Source organism: Podarcis filfolensis, assembly GCF_964270895.1.
Source record: "Podarcis filfolensis genome assembly, chromosome: 12".
NCBI lineage: Eukaryota > Metazoa > Chordata > Lepidosauria > Squamata > Lacertidae > Podarcis > Podarcis filfolensis.
The window spans coordinates 17,752,304-17,769,044 of NC_139614.1; the positions used below are offsets into that span (position 1 = coordinate 17,752,304).

Below are 16,741 nucleotides of genomic sequence, written 5' to 3' on the forward strand. Positions count from 1 at the left end.
GAAATCCTTGCTTCAGATTAGAAAATAAGTAATGATTGCGCATCCCAGTATGATTTGGAGTCCCCCTCCCCTGTTTTATCTACATGGCAGCTACCTGTCAACATATGGTAGCTGGAGTAGTGCACTGGGAGTTCATACCCACCAAGACTATCTAAACAGGCCATTAAGTGCTAGTAAAGTAACACATGTGAACGACAGGTCAATAAATTTTATGCAACCTCTCTTCACTGCAAAGGGCTGGCAGCTTTAGAACATACACAAAATCAATTTTTACAAGCACCTAAATAATTAGGAGCACCCCTCGATGATAATAGTCATATTTAGAGTTCAATTTAATAGCTTGTCATAAACTAATTCACCTAAATTTCTGTATTGTGTGTCCCTATCTATTAATAATGAGAAATTATGCCTTCATAGGCTACGTATTAGTTTTTAGTTTTGGCTAAGTAAGTAGCCACCATTGCTTAATAAGCTGATTAATACACTGGCAAAAAAAACACAACCCATCAAGGTATAAAAATACAGGCAGAAGAACCCCATTCTGAATATAAGGTATTATATGTTAGCTTCTTCAGAGATATCTGCAACTCCCCAATACACAGGATAAATCAAATGCCACTGGGAAATATATAAATATGCATAGAAATTTTCAAACGAGCCACTTCCAATTTTACGTCAACGTTAGGACTTTCGGGATAAAGGTTGGCTGATCTCTTAACCTTCTGACCCTTCCTTGTCATACCAGACTGTTAATTATACAAGAATATGTAGCTCTACCAGCAAACGCTAAGAGATAACCTGAACCCACAAAGATGCAAATAGGAGAGTGAATGCTGAAATCAATCTTATTTCATTTCCATGTGGCATAGCAGCAGTAGCCTGGCTGATTTATGGAGTAGAGTTCCCAAATAATTTTGTTGCTTTGTGCCTACAATCAAAATAATTTAGTACAGTGTGTGTGCATGCGTATGTGTGTGTATAAGTATAAATTCACATTTGCCATGGGGATCCACGATGCCATCTGTTCCCAAAGCATCTGCATAAACCATGCCAGTGCAAACCATCCGAAGCGGCTCTTCAGCTGCGAATCCTTGGGCGGCCAATACCATGACGCGCATTTGCAATTTCCAGCAAAGAGCCCTTGAGTTCCCTTTCCGCCGTCACTGTTTCAATCACACACGCACCAGAGAGAAACCTCTCATCAGTATGTTTTTAAAAGGCCTTTACAAAACATCTTGTCTCTTGCTTCCAGCCATTGTTCACGGGTATTTCTTGTTAGTCCAAATAAAGACGTATTTGGACAGTGTAGCTAGCTAGCTCGGGAGTGACTAAGGGGGAGGCAAGGAAAGCACGGTTAGGTTCAGTAAAAGGAGCGCTTTTGCCCAGCTCTGAAACTGAGCACCACAGGTGGGAAACTTTACAGTGTGCCTGCAGCTGGGTGGAGGGTTGCAATCTTGCACACAAGACACACAAGCATGGGAAGCTGGACACAGCATGGAAGTTCTGGCCCCTTGGTGGCTGTTTCATTGGCGGGACACACAAACCATGTTGCTTGTCCCATGGTAGCTTGTGTCTACAGCTGCACTGGAACACAACACAGATACAGTGGTACCTCAGGTTACATACGTTTCAGGTTACATACGCTAACCCAGAAATAGTGCTTCAGGTTAAGAACTTTGCTTCAGGATGAGAACAGAAATTGTGCTCTGGCGGCGCGGCGGCAGCAGGAGGCCCCATTAGCTAAAGTGGTGCTTTAGGTTAAGAACAGTTTCAGGTTAAGAACGGACCTCCAGAACGAATTAAGTACTTAACCCGAGGTACCACTGTATGTATCTTTGGATTCCATTGAAAGTCACGAAACAGCCCTCGCATGTGGCACAAAGGGTAGGCCGGTAGACGGATTATTTGTGTAAAGCAGCATTTAGACCATATTGCGCCATGCATTCAATTGTGGGCTGCCAGTGCAACACTACAGGTGCACAAACAGATGCAGAAAGTTCCTGTGTCGCATGCACAGCCCTAGATCTGCCTCCCCCACAAAAAAGTAGGTTTGGAAGAAGCTTTCTGTTGTAGCCAATAGACTTATTTAAGTCTAATTATGGTGTGGAGACGACTGCAGCGTTCCCACCTTTGAACTCTTCCACAAAATGCCCCAGACTGCAATTAGGTTTGAAAGAAGCTTTTTCTTGTAGTTAATAGAAGGATTTCCCCCAAGCCTAAAATACAACAGGTGAGGACCAATGTGTGTGTGGGGGTCACAACGGGTGAGACAGACCTTCTCCCCCCAGCTGTGAAAACCCCCCACCCCCAAATCTCCCCTTCCCACCACAATCATACTTGAAAACAGGCTTAGATTGAGTGGAGTTGGGGACAAGAGGGCAGCCATGTTTTCCCCCTCAACAATATCCATTTCTATTTGACTGATTGATTTCTACATCACCATCCAGGTAAAAAAAAAGAACTCTAAAAAAACAACACCAAGGCTAAAATGTACATATATACCCGGCAGTGTGGCATTAAATTTTTCGTAGGGGAACAGTTAAGGCCAGCTTGCACCTCTGGGGTGATGTCACATGCATGACATCACAACATCCTGATGTCACACTCATGAGTATCACACATCACTTCCTAAGCCAGAAGGAGGCGCCCGGGCTCTGACAGGATGCTGGACCCCTCCTGCCCTCCTTCCCCTTAGTCCACTGACTGCACGCCACTGTATACAACCACTATATGTGGGGCAGCATCTAAGGTATATGTTTTAACAGCAGAAATAAGAGATGGTATGCATGCTGATACAATGGTTTGGTTTGCATGTCATGGTAACCCAGAGTATGGTTTGCAGCAACCGTGTGAACCTGCTAGCTACCAGAGAGAAAGCTGCAGCCTCTTTTCTCCTTCCTGGGCTTTTAAAGTCAGTGTGGGATGTCAGCTAAGTCAAAGTTTGGTTTACGGTGTCACCAAAACCTGGGGTCATGGTTAAAGTCTCACCTCCTTAACCACAAACCTGTAAGTATAGGACAAATCTTGGCTACAGATTGGGGTTAAGGAGAGGATACCTTAGCCATAATCGTGGGCTTGGACTTTGTGCTGTGACCTAAAACAAGTCTAAGGTAAGGGGACCCCTGACTGTTAAGTCCAGTCGCGGACGACTCTGGGGTTGCGGCGCTCATCTCGCTTTACTGGCTGAGGAAGCCAGCGTTTGTCTGCAGACAGCTTCCGGGTCATGTGGCCAGCATGACTAAGCTGCTTCTGGCGAACCAGAGCAGCGCACGGATATGCCGTTGACCTTCCCGCCGGAGTGGTACCTATTTATCTACTTGCACTTTGACGTGCTTTCGAACTGCTAGGTGAGCAGGAGCAGGGACCAAGCAACGGGAGCTCACCCCGTCGCAGGGATTCGAACCGCCAACCTTCTGATCGGCAAGCCCAAGAGGCTCAGTGGTTTAGACCACAGCGCCATCCGCGCCCCTAAAACAAGAGCAAATCTGTTGCAATACTAGCACTTTTGCACTAAACCATGGTTTAGCTTAGTGTGACATGTGAACATGGCCGAACTATTATGTGTATGTAAAGCCAAACCAAAGTTCAACTTTTGTGTTCTTAGTTTCTTACTTCATCAAACCTGATTCTTCACTTGCCTTCCAGGCTCTCTAAAAAGCATCTACACTACTGCTGCTCCTCTGGAGCTTTCAGTACTTTTGACTCAAAACAAAGACAAACACCCAAATACAAAAGCAAAACAAAACCACAAAACGTTCTTGTTTCTGCGATGGTTGAGAAGCTGGCTTTCACTGAGCATGTTGCAACAGCAGCTGTCATTAATAAAATGTATGGGTTTCTCTAAACATCTGCAGGTCACATTATTTCTTGACAAGGCAGCAAGAGGAAAAGTAATACTTAGGCAGGTTATTAATCACCTGCTCGCAACTTCCTCTGTGACATAAAGTAAATAACTGCCATAGCAGGTTATAAAAGAAAACGAGGAATAATTAACATGAATCTCAGTAATATTAAACTACTGAGGGGGTGCGTGGGATCCTATCTGGTTCACTGAAGTTAAGACCAGCTTATTTCAGTAATTTCAATATACATAGCTGTATACTCAAGAGGACGCACGACTAGCCACATAGCAACTCCTCTCTAGAAATGGACAGGGAATTTTAAATATTTAAGCATTCTTATTTCAGGCTGCCTTTAAGGATAGCATCGAGGCAGGTAACAGAGTAAAAGAAACATACAAAAAAACAACCCAACTGATGAATAAAAGCTGATGATTTCAATAAAACAACCACCCAGCCTATAAATACTAAAATCCAATACAAAAATACAGCTAAAAGTCACAAGCCATTAAAAAAAACCACAAGAACAACAGCTGAAAATAAAGTTAAAGAGACAAACAGGGGATTTAATGGGTTTCCTAAAGTCCTGTAAAGACAAGGGCCAACAGATCCCAAGTTTGAGTGCAATCCTGGGATGGAGGGGTGTTGCAGAAAAGGTGCCCATCAATCTGATTGTTCTCAGGAGGCCAGCAGGAGAGAAGGGCCTCCAATGGCGATCTCACAATGTGAGCAGGATAGTGTGGATGAAGATGGCTCTTTAGGTAGCGTGGCCCAGAGATGCCAAGTTTCGCCCGACATTGGGGGGGAGGGAGGGCTCGTCGCATGTTTCTGACATCACACGTTCGACACAAACATGTGACGTCACGTGCATTCGGAAGAGGCTGTGAGGCCAGAAGAGGCCTGTCGTCACCGCCGGGAGGCCCAGTGGGGCCTGGCCCTTCAAAATTGGGAGGGGGGGTTTCAGCCCTGTCATCACATACTTCCAGGCTGGGGCTGAGGTGTCCTCAGCCCCATATAGTTGGTGCTACGGCCTGGCAGTATATAAATTCTAATAATAATAATAATAATAATAATAATAATAATAATAATAGAAAATTTACTTGCCCTCATCCCTTCCAAAACAGCATCTAGGTGTTCTGGTTTGAGCAACGGCCTCAGCCGTACAGAGGTGAGAGGCAAAGCTTCAATAGCACCCTGGACATCTCCATATACCCCCAGCCTGGACCAGTCCATAAAAGCACATGTTTTGGCAGCCGACATCTTCACAACAAACCTTAAAAGCTCTGCCTCCATGGACCGAAAGCAGTATGCTTCAAATAGCAGATGCTGGAAACCACAGGAAGGGAGAATATACTGTTGCACTCGGGTCTTGTTTGCAGCCTTCCATGGGCATCGGATTGGCCACTTTGAGAAAAGGTTGCTAGACTAAATGAGCTACTGGCATGACCCAACAGGGTTTTCCGGGTTTCAAACCAGAAAAGTGGTCTGCAATACAACACGGTTGTCTTGGATATATGACATAAGAGCTCTTTTAGTTTATATCAGGGGTGTTGCACATGAATGATTTTCGGCAAAAACGGTCTGCAGGCTGCAGCAGTATAGCTGACCTCCATAAAGCTGGTTTTTCCCTTCTGAAGGAAGGAGCTAGGTATTCTGAAAAACCCGACAGTGAAGTGCCTAACACACTGCGGGTCTCCCCCCCCCCCCAAGTTCCTTTCTTTATTAGGAGACAAAAAAACCTCATAACAGTCAGCATTTACCAGGCGATTAGTCAGGCAGGCCTTCAAAGGTTATCTGTTGAAACCTCAGCTAAATAATATGGTCCAATGACAGAAGAGAAGGAACAGATCCCTTATGGTTGACCCTCAGGCCAGTATTGTATAACACTAGGCAGCTTTCATTTATAATGTAGAGAGCACACCTGGAAATCTGCTTGTAATTAGGAGGTGATAACGAATCCATCTATCAAGCAGGGGCCTGTTTGTCATCGTCTCTGGATGGAAAGCGAAGCTTTTTCTTCCTTTCTTTTTTGCATAAGCCAATATCTATAGAATGGGTATCACAAAGCCAGCCCCCAGGACTTTCTTATTGGAATAGGCTGGGGTTTTTTTGGAGGGCGGGGAGCATCTTTGCTTTCCACAGTCAACAATGGGATTCAGCAGAATATGTGGTTCTTTGGACTGAAGCTATAATCTTGAGTGTCATTCTAATGAAAGGATGAAAGTCGAATGTGACAGGTTCTGAAAATCTCTTATTTCACACCACTGAATTCTCTCAGCATAGGAGCAAAGGTGTTTAGAGGTTCTGGTTATGAGGAGCATTCAGGCAAGAAAAGTCAAATATAAACTATAGATAAGATATGAGCTATAAGTTATGGTTACCAGAATATATGTGATGTGTTTTATCTATTTGTCTAGCTACACACACACACACACACACACACACACACACACACCACCCAACTTCCTAACATGATAGAATAGGTCACGTAAAACCAGGCAAGATTACCAAGATGATACTAAGACTGTTTCATAAATAATCTGATTAACATAGGTTTCTAAAGGAGGCTCAGACTCAAAGAAGACTGGGAGATTATGAGCTTTGGAAACTGGGAAAATAGAACTACCATCAAAGGAAACTGTCAAGGTGGATAAAAGGGAAAAGAAGAAGGTATTAAAACGAAGAGCCATGACAGTAACTGCTCTGATTTATCAACTTTCAATAGACGGTACTTACAATCGGCAAAACCTTATTTTCAAAAAAGTTATTCTTGCACCTGAAAAAAAGCATTAGCAGCATTTGGGAGCCTATCTTGGAATTATTCTCCTGGTATGTTGGTAGAGGCAATGAAACTGGGCTTTTGCACAATTCCTCCTTGCTCTCCTAAACAACAGTAGCAATATCTGACCTAGGAGATCCCATGGTTATTTGAATATGGAACCTTCTTTATGCCGAGTATTGAACACACTGTCTCTTGTGGATTAAATAGTTGGGATAAGGGGAATCCTGCATTCAAGTAGCAGTGCCATTTTGCAGTTTCCTGGCTCAGAAGTTGCCTTTTACAAATAAAGGCGAGGGGAGTCAAGGTGGAAGCATGTAAGGTCTCATCTGCACTATATGTTTAAAGAAGTACCATACCACTTTAAAGAGTTGGGATTAGGGGTGCTGTGAGTTGTTTGGCAAGCCCTATTCCCTTCACACAGCTACAATTCCTGGAGCTCTCTGGGAAGAGGGATTAATTCTTAAAACAATCTGTGAATTATAGCTCAGCAAGGGAAACAGGGGTCTCCTAGCAATTCTCAGCTCCCTTAACAAATTACAGTTCGCAGGATTCTTTAAGGGAAGCCACGACTGTTTAAAGTGGAATGATACTGCTACATAGTGCAGATGAGCCCTTTGTCAGAGGACATGGTACTAGTTGTATCTGAACAGGTCCTGAGGTCATTTAGCACACTGCACAACTGAAACAGGGTAAACATTTTACATTTGTTACCTTCTAAGTGTTCCAAGATCCTACAAGTCTAGAACTGTTCTAATATGGAATGCAAGTCTACTAAACCCCCATTTTTAATTTTAAAAAAGCAATGAATACGTGCAAGTGCTTTATTGTGAAATTCGACAAAACCATACTCCAATAAATCAGAAGTTTTAAATAACGCACTTTGGCTCGTAGCCAACGAAGCGCTAAATTAAAGTCACTTAACAGTACAGTGGTACCTCGGGTTACATACACTTCAGGTTACAAACTCCGCTAACCTAGAAATAGTACCTCAGGTTAAGAACTTTGCTTCAGGATGAGAACAGAAATTGTGCTCCGGCGGCGCGGCAGCAGCGGGAGGCCCCATTAGCTAAAGTGGTGCTTCAGGTTAAGAACAGTTTCAGGTTAAGAACAGACCTCTGGAACTAATTAAGTACTTAACCCGAGGTACCACGGTATACTTGTACCACTGGCAAAATGTTTCATGCCCAGGAAACATTGTTGTGCAAGAGAATACAGAAGCAGGTTGCTGGCAACTTGTTTGCACAGTAGATTGTGCATTCTGTTGCACAACAAGTTTCTGCTGGCTCCACTGCTGTGTTGGATTCTTCTGTGGTGCAACACAGGGAATCCTTCCCATCTATCTGGTTAATATGAAAAAGTTGTGGTTTGGTGGGTATGACCAGCACATGGGTACCCCCTCGCCAGTTTAAGCTAAAAGGGATTCTTTTGAATACAGTGATACCTTGGTTCTCAAACTTAATCCGTTCTGGAAGTCCGTTCCAAAACCAAAGTGTTCCAAAACCAAGGTGCGTTTTCCCATAGAAAGTAATGCAAAATGAATTAATCCGTTCCATACTTTTAAAAACAACCCCTAAAACAGCAATTTAACATGAATTTTACTATCTAATGAGACCACTGATCCATAAAATGAAAGCAATAAACAATGTACTGCAGTCACACAATCAATCAATCAATCAATCAATCGCTGAACTGAGTTCCACACAGTCACAAAAAAAGAGAGCCACAAAAACAAAAATGCAAAATAAATAGCAAAAACAGACAGAACTCAGTGTAACACTCAAAATGGAAGTGTGGCACTCAAATTGGAAGCGTAACACTCAAAACGGAGCATGTTCAGCTTCCGAAAGAAGTTCACAAACCAGAACACTTACTTCCAGGTTTGAAGTGTTTGGGTTCCAAGTTGTTTAAGTACCAAGGAGTTTGAGAACCAAGGTACCACTGCACTTGAATAGGGCTCAAGTATTGAAATTCCAAACTCAACTGGCTGAATTGGAATATATTCAGCAAGAGAACACCGATAGCTGATAATTAGCCGCCAAATAAAAAATGTGTTGTGTTGACAATTTAATCCAGGAAACAAGAAGTTCAATTGACTATCAGCTAAAATGGTACTTTGCAAAGGATTATATGGATATTCAGACGACACTATTTTTAGAGTTGCTCCTGTAATAAATGTGGACTCACTCTGGACCAGGTGAAAGCTATGCTTGCTTAGGGCCCTGTAGACAGATTTCCAAAGTAAGCCCCAGGGTATGGTGCATAACCACTAAGCCACAAGCTCAGATTTCAGGACTTGAGTCCACAGATCATCTCAAACAGGCAGTCTAAAGAATGTCAGGTAGGATTCAGTTAAAGAATGAACTGCAGGGAGACCAGGAGCTCCATCAATGGAAGCCTCCTTATATCAGTATAATCAAGTTATACAGAAATCAAGTTATCTACAAACACTCCAAAGTATTTAACAAAGAAAGGGTAAATGAAACTAAATATTGTGACTAAGCATGAAAACCACTGTAACAATATTATTAATAAAACTTCTTCAGTGTACAAACATGGTCCCAATGAGCCAACTCAGATGGCAAAATGTATAATTAAAAGGAAAAGCCATTTTCACAACAACATTACCCACAAAGCTAAACATGCTTTTAGAAGTGCTGGTCTTCTCAATTGTCTGCTAGAATGCTCCATTACAGAAACTGTGAAATGAAGATAATTGGGGAAAATGACAGACGTTGGATTATGGAATAACTGAAACACAGTAAAGTGTGGGCATTACACATGACTGCAACTTTGGTTTGTTTCTTTGCTTGTTTTGGGTTTTTTAAAAATCTATTACTTGCTTTCAATACAGTAATTACTATGCAAAATCGTCTGAATAATTTCATGACTGGGGCAATTTTTAGACCATGTTATAGATGTCACACAAAATGCCCCTACGATTTGGCTTGTGGCCTAGGCACAGATTTGAAGGAGACGGTGGATGGCTGAGGATTACCACGTAACCTACGCTTGTTAAAGACAGCGTGCATGTAACCACACGGGAAGCCAGTTCTCTGTGACATCCAGCCATATATTGAGAAAAAAATATACCACGCCCTTGCAACAAATCAGCAATGCAGGGAGGCAGAAGGGTGGTAAAATATTTCTCATTGCGTGGACAGTCACAACAGATGGCCAGCTTCTTTGTGCAGTTTCATGAGCACTGAAACAACCATTGGTTAAACAGTCAGCTGTAGCCACCTCATATTTTATTTATCTAGACTAGAGCATTTATAAATTGTCCCCCAATAATGTAATTTCCTGGTTGGCTCACAGATTAAAAAAATACAATATTTAAAATATCATTTAAAAAAACCAGCTGCAGCATTAAAAATTTGCAACAGAGTGATCTAAACCCAAATGTAACTAAAAACATGAAACGGTTTCAAGATCATGGATATTTAAAGCCTGGTTGAATAAAAATGACTTTTTTGCACCAAAAAGGCCACGAAGAAGGCACAACTTTTGCCAAATTGATAGGTCCCTAAGCCAGAGGTTCCCTCTATTAAATACTTCTGTCAGAGAGAAATATGCACACCAAACTTTTCAAATTTACTAAATGCAATCAACAAAATGTGAATATAAAAAGACATGGTCCAAAATTAAGCAGAATCAAGTCCTGTGTATTTAAGAGCAAGAGATTAAATATGTGTTTCACTGTGCCCTAAACTTAAAAGGCCTTAATATTGGTGCACTATGTCTACAATGACCGGAGAAGTGATAAGACTAAGAAAGTAAAAAGAAAAAGGGGGGGTGGACACAAACATCTCCAGTATGGCAGAGGATCAGAAGTAATGCAGGAAACTATCTCTGAAACAGCTCGACTCTTAAAGCACATTACATGTTTTCAAAACAAGGATGAGCTTCAGGATGAGGCTAATCAAACATCAAAATTAAATTCACCAGGATTAAATTCGGCTGACATTGAAACCTAATCAGATACAGCCAAACTGCAGTCATTAAGATAATCTAATTTGTTTTGCTGAGATTGGTTGACAATCAAAAGAGTAAGCGAACAGATGACGGGCAGAAAAAGAGATGAGGTGCTGAAGTCGAAAAGCAAACAAAAGAAATCTGGCAACAGGTGCTGCAATGCTACGCTACCATCCAGAGAGGTAATTTGTTGGGAAAAGAATAAAACTATGCCCCAGGCATCCAAGAAACTTAGTATCATGGCTGCAGAAGAAAGTTTTTAAGGCCCTCTTGTGTGTGATCAAAGCAACCCAGTTGAGAAAAAGCAGAGGATCTCTGTCATTGAAGGATAGTAATGGCATTAGTTTGCCTAGATTATATATATAACGTATTAATAGGTCTGGACTGCTAGACCTAATGAAATCCATGACTGGAAAGACAAATGGTATGTACACGACCTTCCTTTTTCTCATAATTGCAGCTTTCCTAAATCAGACTTTACAGGACAAAGCAATTAGCTTTCCTTCCTGCTATAGCCATATATGGAACATGCAAAGCTGCTGTGGTCCATCTCACTCAACACTGTCTACTCTGACTGGCAGGCAGGGATGCTCAAGGCATTCAGTCAGCATTTAAGTGAAATGACTTGACATGGCTCTAAAGACACAGCTGATCCTCAGTTCCCACACTTCTCTGAATTCCATAATACAGTCATACCTTGGGTTACAGACACTTCAGGTTGTGTGTTTTCGGGTTGCGCACTGCGCCAGACCCGGAAGTACTGGAACGGGTTACTTCTGGGTTTCAGCGCTCACGCATGCGCAGAAGCACAAAATCACGCTTTGTGCATGTGCAGAAGCACCGAATCTGCATGTGCAGAAACAGACATAGCGCTGTGGGTTGCGAACGTGATCCATGAGGGAGTGTCCACTGTACAATTTTTGGCACAGAAATGCACCACGATGTGTATTTCAAACAAAAATGCATGCTAAAAAAATGTGTATTTTAGAGTAAAACTTAAAAGTAAGTAAAATTTGTGATAAAATGTGTTGAAATAGTGTGTGTGTGTGTGTGTGTGTGTGTGTGTGTGTGTGTGTTTAATTTCAGGTTGATATGGGAACTTTCACATGATGTAAAATTCACTTCCAGGAATATAGAGGAATATAGTGCAAGCTTACCATTCATTTCTGTGGTACTTGCAAACAGATTTCCCTGGAAGCAAATATCATGGTGCTAAACTTGCACTATATTATGGAAGCAGAACAAAATGAACTTCCCTGAAAGAATCCTGAGAACTACAGAGTTATTGGGACACCACTCACAAAGCTCCAGTTCCTGGCACTCAAAACAAACTACATCTCCCAGGATGCTTTTTGTCACAAAGCCATGACTGTTAAAGTTGTATAAGAGTGCTTTAAATGTATTGCATGGTTACATCATGGGATTCAGCTGCTAAGCCCCACTAGCTCCAGGGTTCCTCAGTGGGGGGCACCAAGGTAGACATAGGATAAGAAGAAGAAAGTTGCCTGGATAAACCTAGAACCATATCACTCCCGATTAATATGCACAAATCTTTTTGAATGTGATTGCATGGTCAGGGCCGGATTTAGGTCTGATGAGGCCCTAAGCTACTGAAGGTAATGGGGCCCTTTATACGTCCAGCTGTCCTTTGTCAACAACAAATTGTCGCTGTTTTTTGTGTTGAATATATGCTATATGGTCATTTATGGACCTAATAGGTATCTAAAGCCATTTGCACATGCAGAATGTAGGCACCCCATATATAGAAATGAGCAAACGAGTGATATTTTAGGGAGCAGGCCAGCAGGCAGGGCCCATTACTTACATCATAGGAGCCTACACAACACAAAACACTGTTGCTGTAAGTAGGTTTTATTTTATTTGTTTTCCATCTTATATTTTGGAAATGTACATCCATTTTTTTCCTTTAATTTTTTGGGGGCCCCCAAGAGAGGGGGGCCCTAAGCTGTAGCTTGCTTAGCTTACATGTAAATCCGACACTGCATGGTGCATTGCAACTTTTGTAAGCCACTCTGAGAGCCCCCAAGTGGGATATAATGCAAAATGCCAGCCTTTTAAATAAGTAAACAAAGAATCCATTTGTAAACAAAAAGACCAAAAAATTATTACTCTGTACCTCTCAACAATCTCCAGAACCAAGCCTGGAAATGAACAGGAGCAAGAATGTGCTCTGACAGAGCTTCCACTGATTTAAAAATGAGGTGCAAATACGTTTCCATCAAAGGTGCATGTACAGGGGTAATGAAAGTCTGTAAGGAGAACGCACTTCAGTATCATCATATGCAAAGTGTTAGCAGAAAGAAAAATGCTCTCCATCTTCAAAAGCCTTATCACCAAGAGACAATCTAAAGATACGTATATATTTCCAAATTCCAACATACTTATTCCTGCTACAGCTACTGACGCAAAATTGTAAAGCGGAACAAAAGCAGCCATTGCGCAGAGATCAAAGCACAGTGCATTTCCTTTTAAGCCCAGACTTTAATATGTGCTTCAGCCGATCACTGTCATTGTTCTAGATTATGAATCACCGACACATACATTTTCAAGTGTAATGACACTCTTGCTTATTAAAGACCTCTCAGCTGAAGGGGCAGAGTATTATGAACTGGCCAATCCATTCATTTTCTTGAATATGTTATTCAGTATTTTATGCTAAAGCAGCAATACACCATCCATTTTAGTACAATGATCCTTATGTTCAATAAAAGTGAAGTGCTGCATCATAAATCATTATAGTCATTTATTCTACATTAGACATATTAGACACTCTATTCCATAATCTATTACAATAAGGTGGATTTAAATATACCCCAAGGAACTGCAATAATAACTCGAGAACCAAATATAGCAACTGCGGATAAAATATAGTTAACCTAAAATTGCACCGGCAGAATGGACAGTGGTGAATTTTAAAATGAAATTCAAAATGTGTTATAATCTGAATCCAATAAACAAGCAGCAGAGAAGCAGTGCAACCTTTCCTAGGAAATTTGCTTAAAATATATCTAAATTATTCACTTAGATTTTGCAAGAACTATTTAATGTATGTAGACATAAATGAATCCCGCTTTAAAAAGGAAACTGTGATTAAAAACATCTTTGAAGAACAACCACCAAATACCCCTTCTGCCCTGGATTTACTATTTCCTTCTGCTTTGTATATACGCTGGTTATCTTACAGAAGCTCTAGTTTCTTCAAGCTGCACATTTGCTCTTCCTAGCAGCTTACCTTTTATTTTTAACCATTTTTTAAAATCCATGTGCTTGGTGGCAAAGTCCCAGCTGGCTTTAATGGAGCCGGATTGCACCTTTTGGCCATGATCCAGTACCTCTGCATTCAGAAAACAGGAAGCTGATGAGTGAAGGGAACAGACAGAAAGGAAGAACATAATTTCCTCTTATCTCAACTTCTTGGCGTTTCAAAATATCACTTCCAAAGTGCTCCATGGAGCCAAAACAACACATTAAGTTCATCTCATGGTTTGCCTTTAAGCACAGGATTTCTCTTTCCACCAGTAGCCAGTTTGGTGGTGGCCCCAAATCGGGACCCTGATACATGGAGGACAGGGGAGTTAACCCTTTGCTCCTTGCAATAGTTTTGATCAGGAAAGGGAGTCTGCTCCTCAATTTGTATTGCTGAAAATCCCAGAAGAGCTTTCTTCTTATGCAAATAGTAGTCACACCCTGCCATGAACAGAACTGAGACCACAGCGAGGACTACAAATTACAGCATCCTTAACCACCACACCAGGGTCTTGATTCAGTTTGCAGTGTACATGATATTTGTAAAAGGAAGATCTTGTAGTCAACAGCAAACTTCGTGATAAATGTATTGTAAAGTGTGCCCATAAAAAACACATACTTTATGCCACTCTGTGTGAGCCTGGTATACCACCAATGCAGAAATAAGTCATCAGTGAGTGCCAACTGATTCTTATTCCAATTACATCTTATAGCCTGGGTCCTGGTGAACCACGATACCATATAAATGTCACATCAGACAAAGCAACACAACAGTCTTAAGCCAATGATTTTTTTCCCCTTCTGCACCAAAGTCTGGAACTGTGGATCCTTGCACAAAGACAAAAAACTCATACATGACTCCCTTAGTACAACTGAGTTACATAGACTTGTGTATAATTAAAGAAACTGGGTTGGTCATTTCAGTGAGCTTTGAAGGCAACACATACCTTCACACAAAACAACCACATGAGTAGATACATTTAATATGAGGGACAGCAGGCAAGCAGTTATACACGACAAAGATAAATAAAAGATCTGAGACGCAAAGAGCCTAGAACATCAATTGAAAGCTAGCATTGCTTGCCATGCACATGGAACAGCCAAAGGGAATTGTTGTATTCTCATTTCTATGATGCTTGCTTAGCGCTGAAAGCCACAAGCAGGAATGCTTATGTTAAGTAGGAACCTAAAATTGACCGTCAAATTGTTTTGAGACTAGGTCACCTGTGCTAAGAACAGAAGCAAGGTGGCACACGAGATAGGGCTAAGCAATAATGTTATATTGGTTCTGACATTATTAAGAAGAGCCTGCAGGATCAAGCCAAAGGCCCATCTAGAACAGCATATAGTCCCAGAGGCCAACCAGATGCCTGCAGGAAGTTTGTGAGCTGACCCTTGAGTACAACAGCACTCTTCCTACCTGCAGCTCCCAGCAACTGATAATCAGAGGCAGCTTGCCTCTGACAGTGGAGGCAGAATGTAGCCAAGATGGAGAGTAGCCAATGGCAGTTTCAGACCTTCTAAGTGTCCCTATTTTCCAGGAATAGTCCCAGATTTACAGAAGCCGTCCTGATTTCTGATTTGATCCTGGAATGTCCCGGTTTTCCTTAGGATGTCCCTATTTTCATCAGAGAAATGTTGGAGGGTATGGAGTTCTGCGAGCCCCAAGCCAAGGAGATCAGTAACTGTACAATCTTTGGAAGACCTCTGAAGGCAGCCCTGTATAGGGAAGTTTTTTAATGTTTAATGTTTTATTTTGTTTTTATATACGTTGGAAGCCATCCAGAGTGGCTGCGGCAACCCAGTCAGATGGGTGGGGTATCTGTATCATCATCATCATCATCATCATCATCATCATCATCATCATCATCATCATAGGACAGCCCTATTTTCATCATAGAAACGTTGGAGGGTATGCGACTTTATCCTCCATGATTTTTTCTAATCCTCTTTTAAAGCCATCCAAATTGGTGGACATCACTACTTGGCTAGTGGAACAATACTAGCAATGAAAGAGAAAGGTTTTGGCAATTCTTTATCTTCTAAGGCTGAATCCACACAACAGTTTCCCCCCAATGTATCCCTAACTGTTAATATCTACATTATATTTAAGCTTTCACATAATGTAAAAGCCACTCTCAGAAAAATAGCAGAATATGTGGCAACTTTAGTGCTCATTTCCATGTTATTTGCTTGCAGGAAAATATTCTGTTTGCAAGTAACACAGAAATGCATGCTAAACTTGCGCTATATTCCTGGAAGTGAATTTTACATCATGTGAATGGCTAAATATAATGCAGAAATGAACAGTTAGGGAAATGTCGGGACAACGGAACCAGCTGCTGAGTGAATGCAGATGAAAACAGTACTTGCTTTTGTAAGCCCTGATCAGTCAATTTGTCAGAGATCTATATTATTGTGGTCCTATCCTGGACGCAAACCAGCTGATCTGTGAAATATGGATAGAAATCTCCACCCAACATCATAGGGCTTTCACTTTCAAAGCATCAAATAAATTAAATAGCACAAACCTTACTTGCCTACCCTTAAAAGACCATCCTCTTTTGTTTCTGTTTCCTCTCCTACCGCTATCACAAATGGTTTCTTAACAGTCCAGATGCAGTATTTCCACCATTTTGTCCTTCACCACTAATTAGATAATCCAAACAATCAAGTTTATCTAGCGTGATTTGTTTGCTGCAAAGCCACGCTGAACATAAGTTATGGGGCCATTAGCCTATTCTTCTCTCCCTACAAGTCTCATTATTTTGCAAGTCACGGATATTAGGCTTAGGGCTGACTGGCAATTGCCAGAATTGCTCATTTCCTTTTTGGAGACACAGGAAGTACCACTTTTCATTACTATCAATCCTCTTGCTCT

The 16,741-nt window shown here is 41.5% G+C and overlaps 1 protein-coding gene across 12 annotated transcripts in view; it reads right to left on the minus strand.

Moving 5' to 3' along the window:
* Positions 1 to 16,741, minus strand: part of RARB (retinoic acid receptor beta) — a 341,400-nt gene that overhangs the window by 127,192 nt on the left and 197,467 nt on the right. For 9 of the 12 annotated variants that reach the window (XM_083578114.1, XM_083578115.1, XM_083578121.1 and 6 more), the window contains one exon: positions 13,847 to 13,969. The exons of the other annotated variants lie outside the window; for them this stretch is intronic. In XM_083578114.1, the coding sequence (XP_083434240.1) occupies positions 13,847 to 13,969 (123 nt within the window). The remainder of the gene's footprint in view (positions 1 to 13,846; positions 13,970 to 16,741) is intronic. 12 annotated transcript variants of the gene reach the window in all.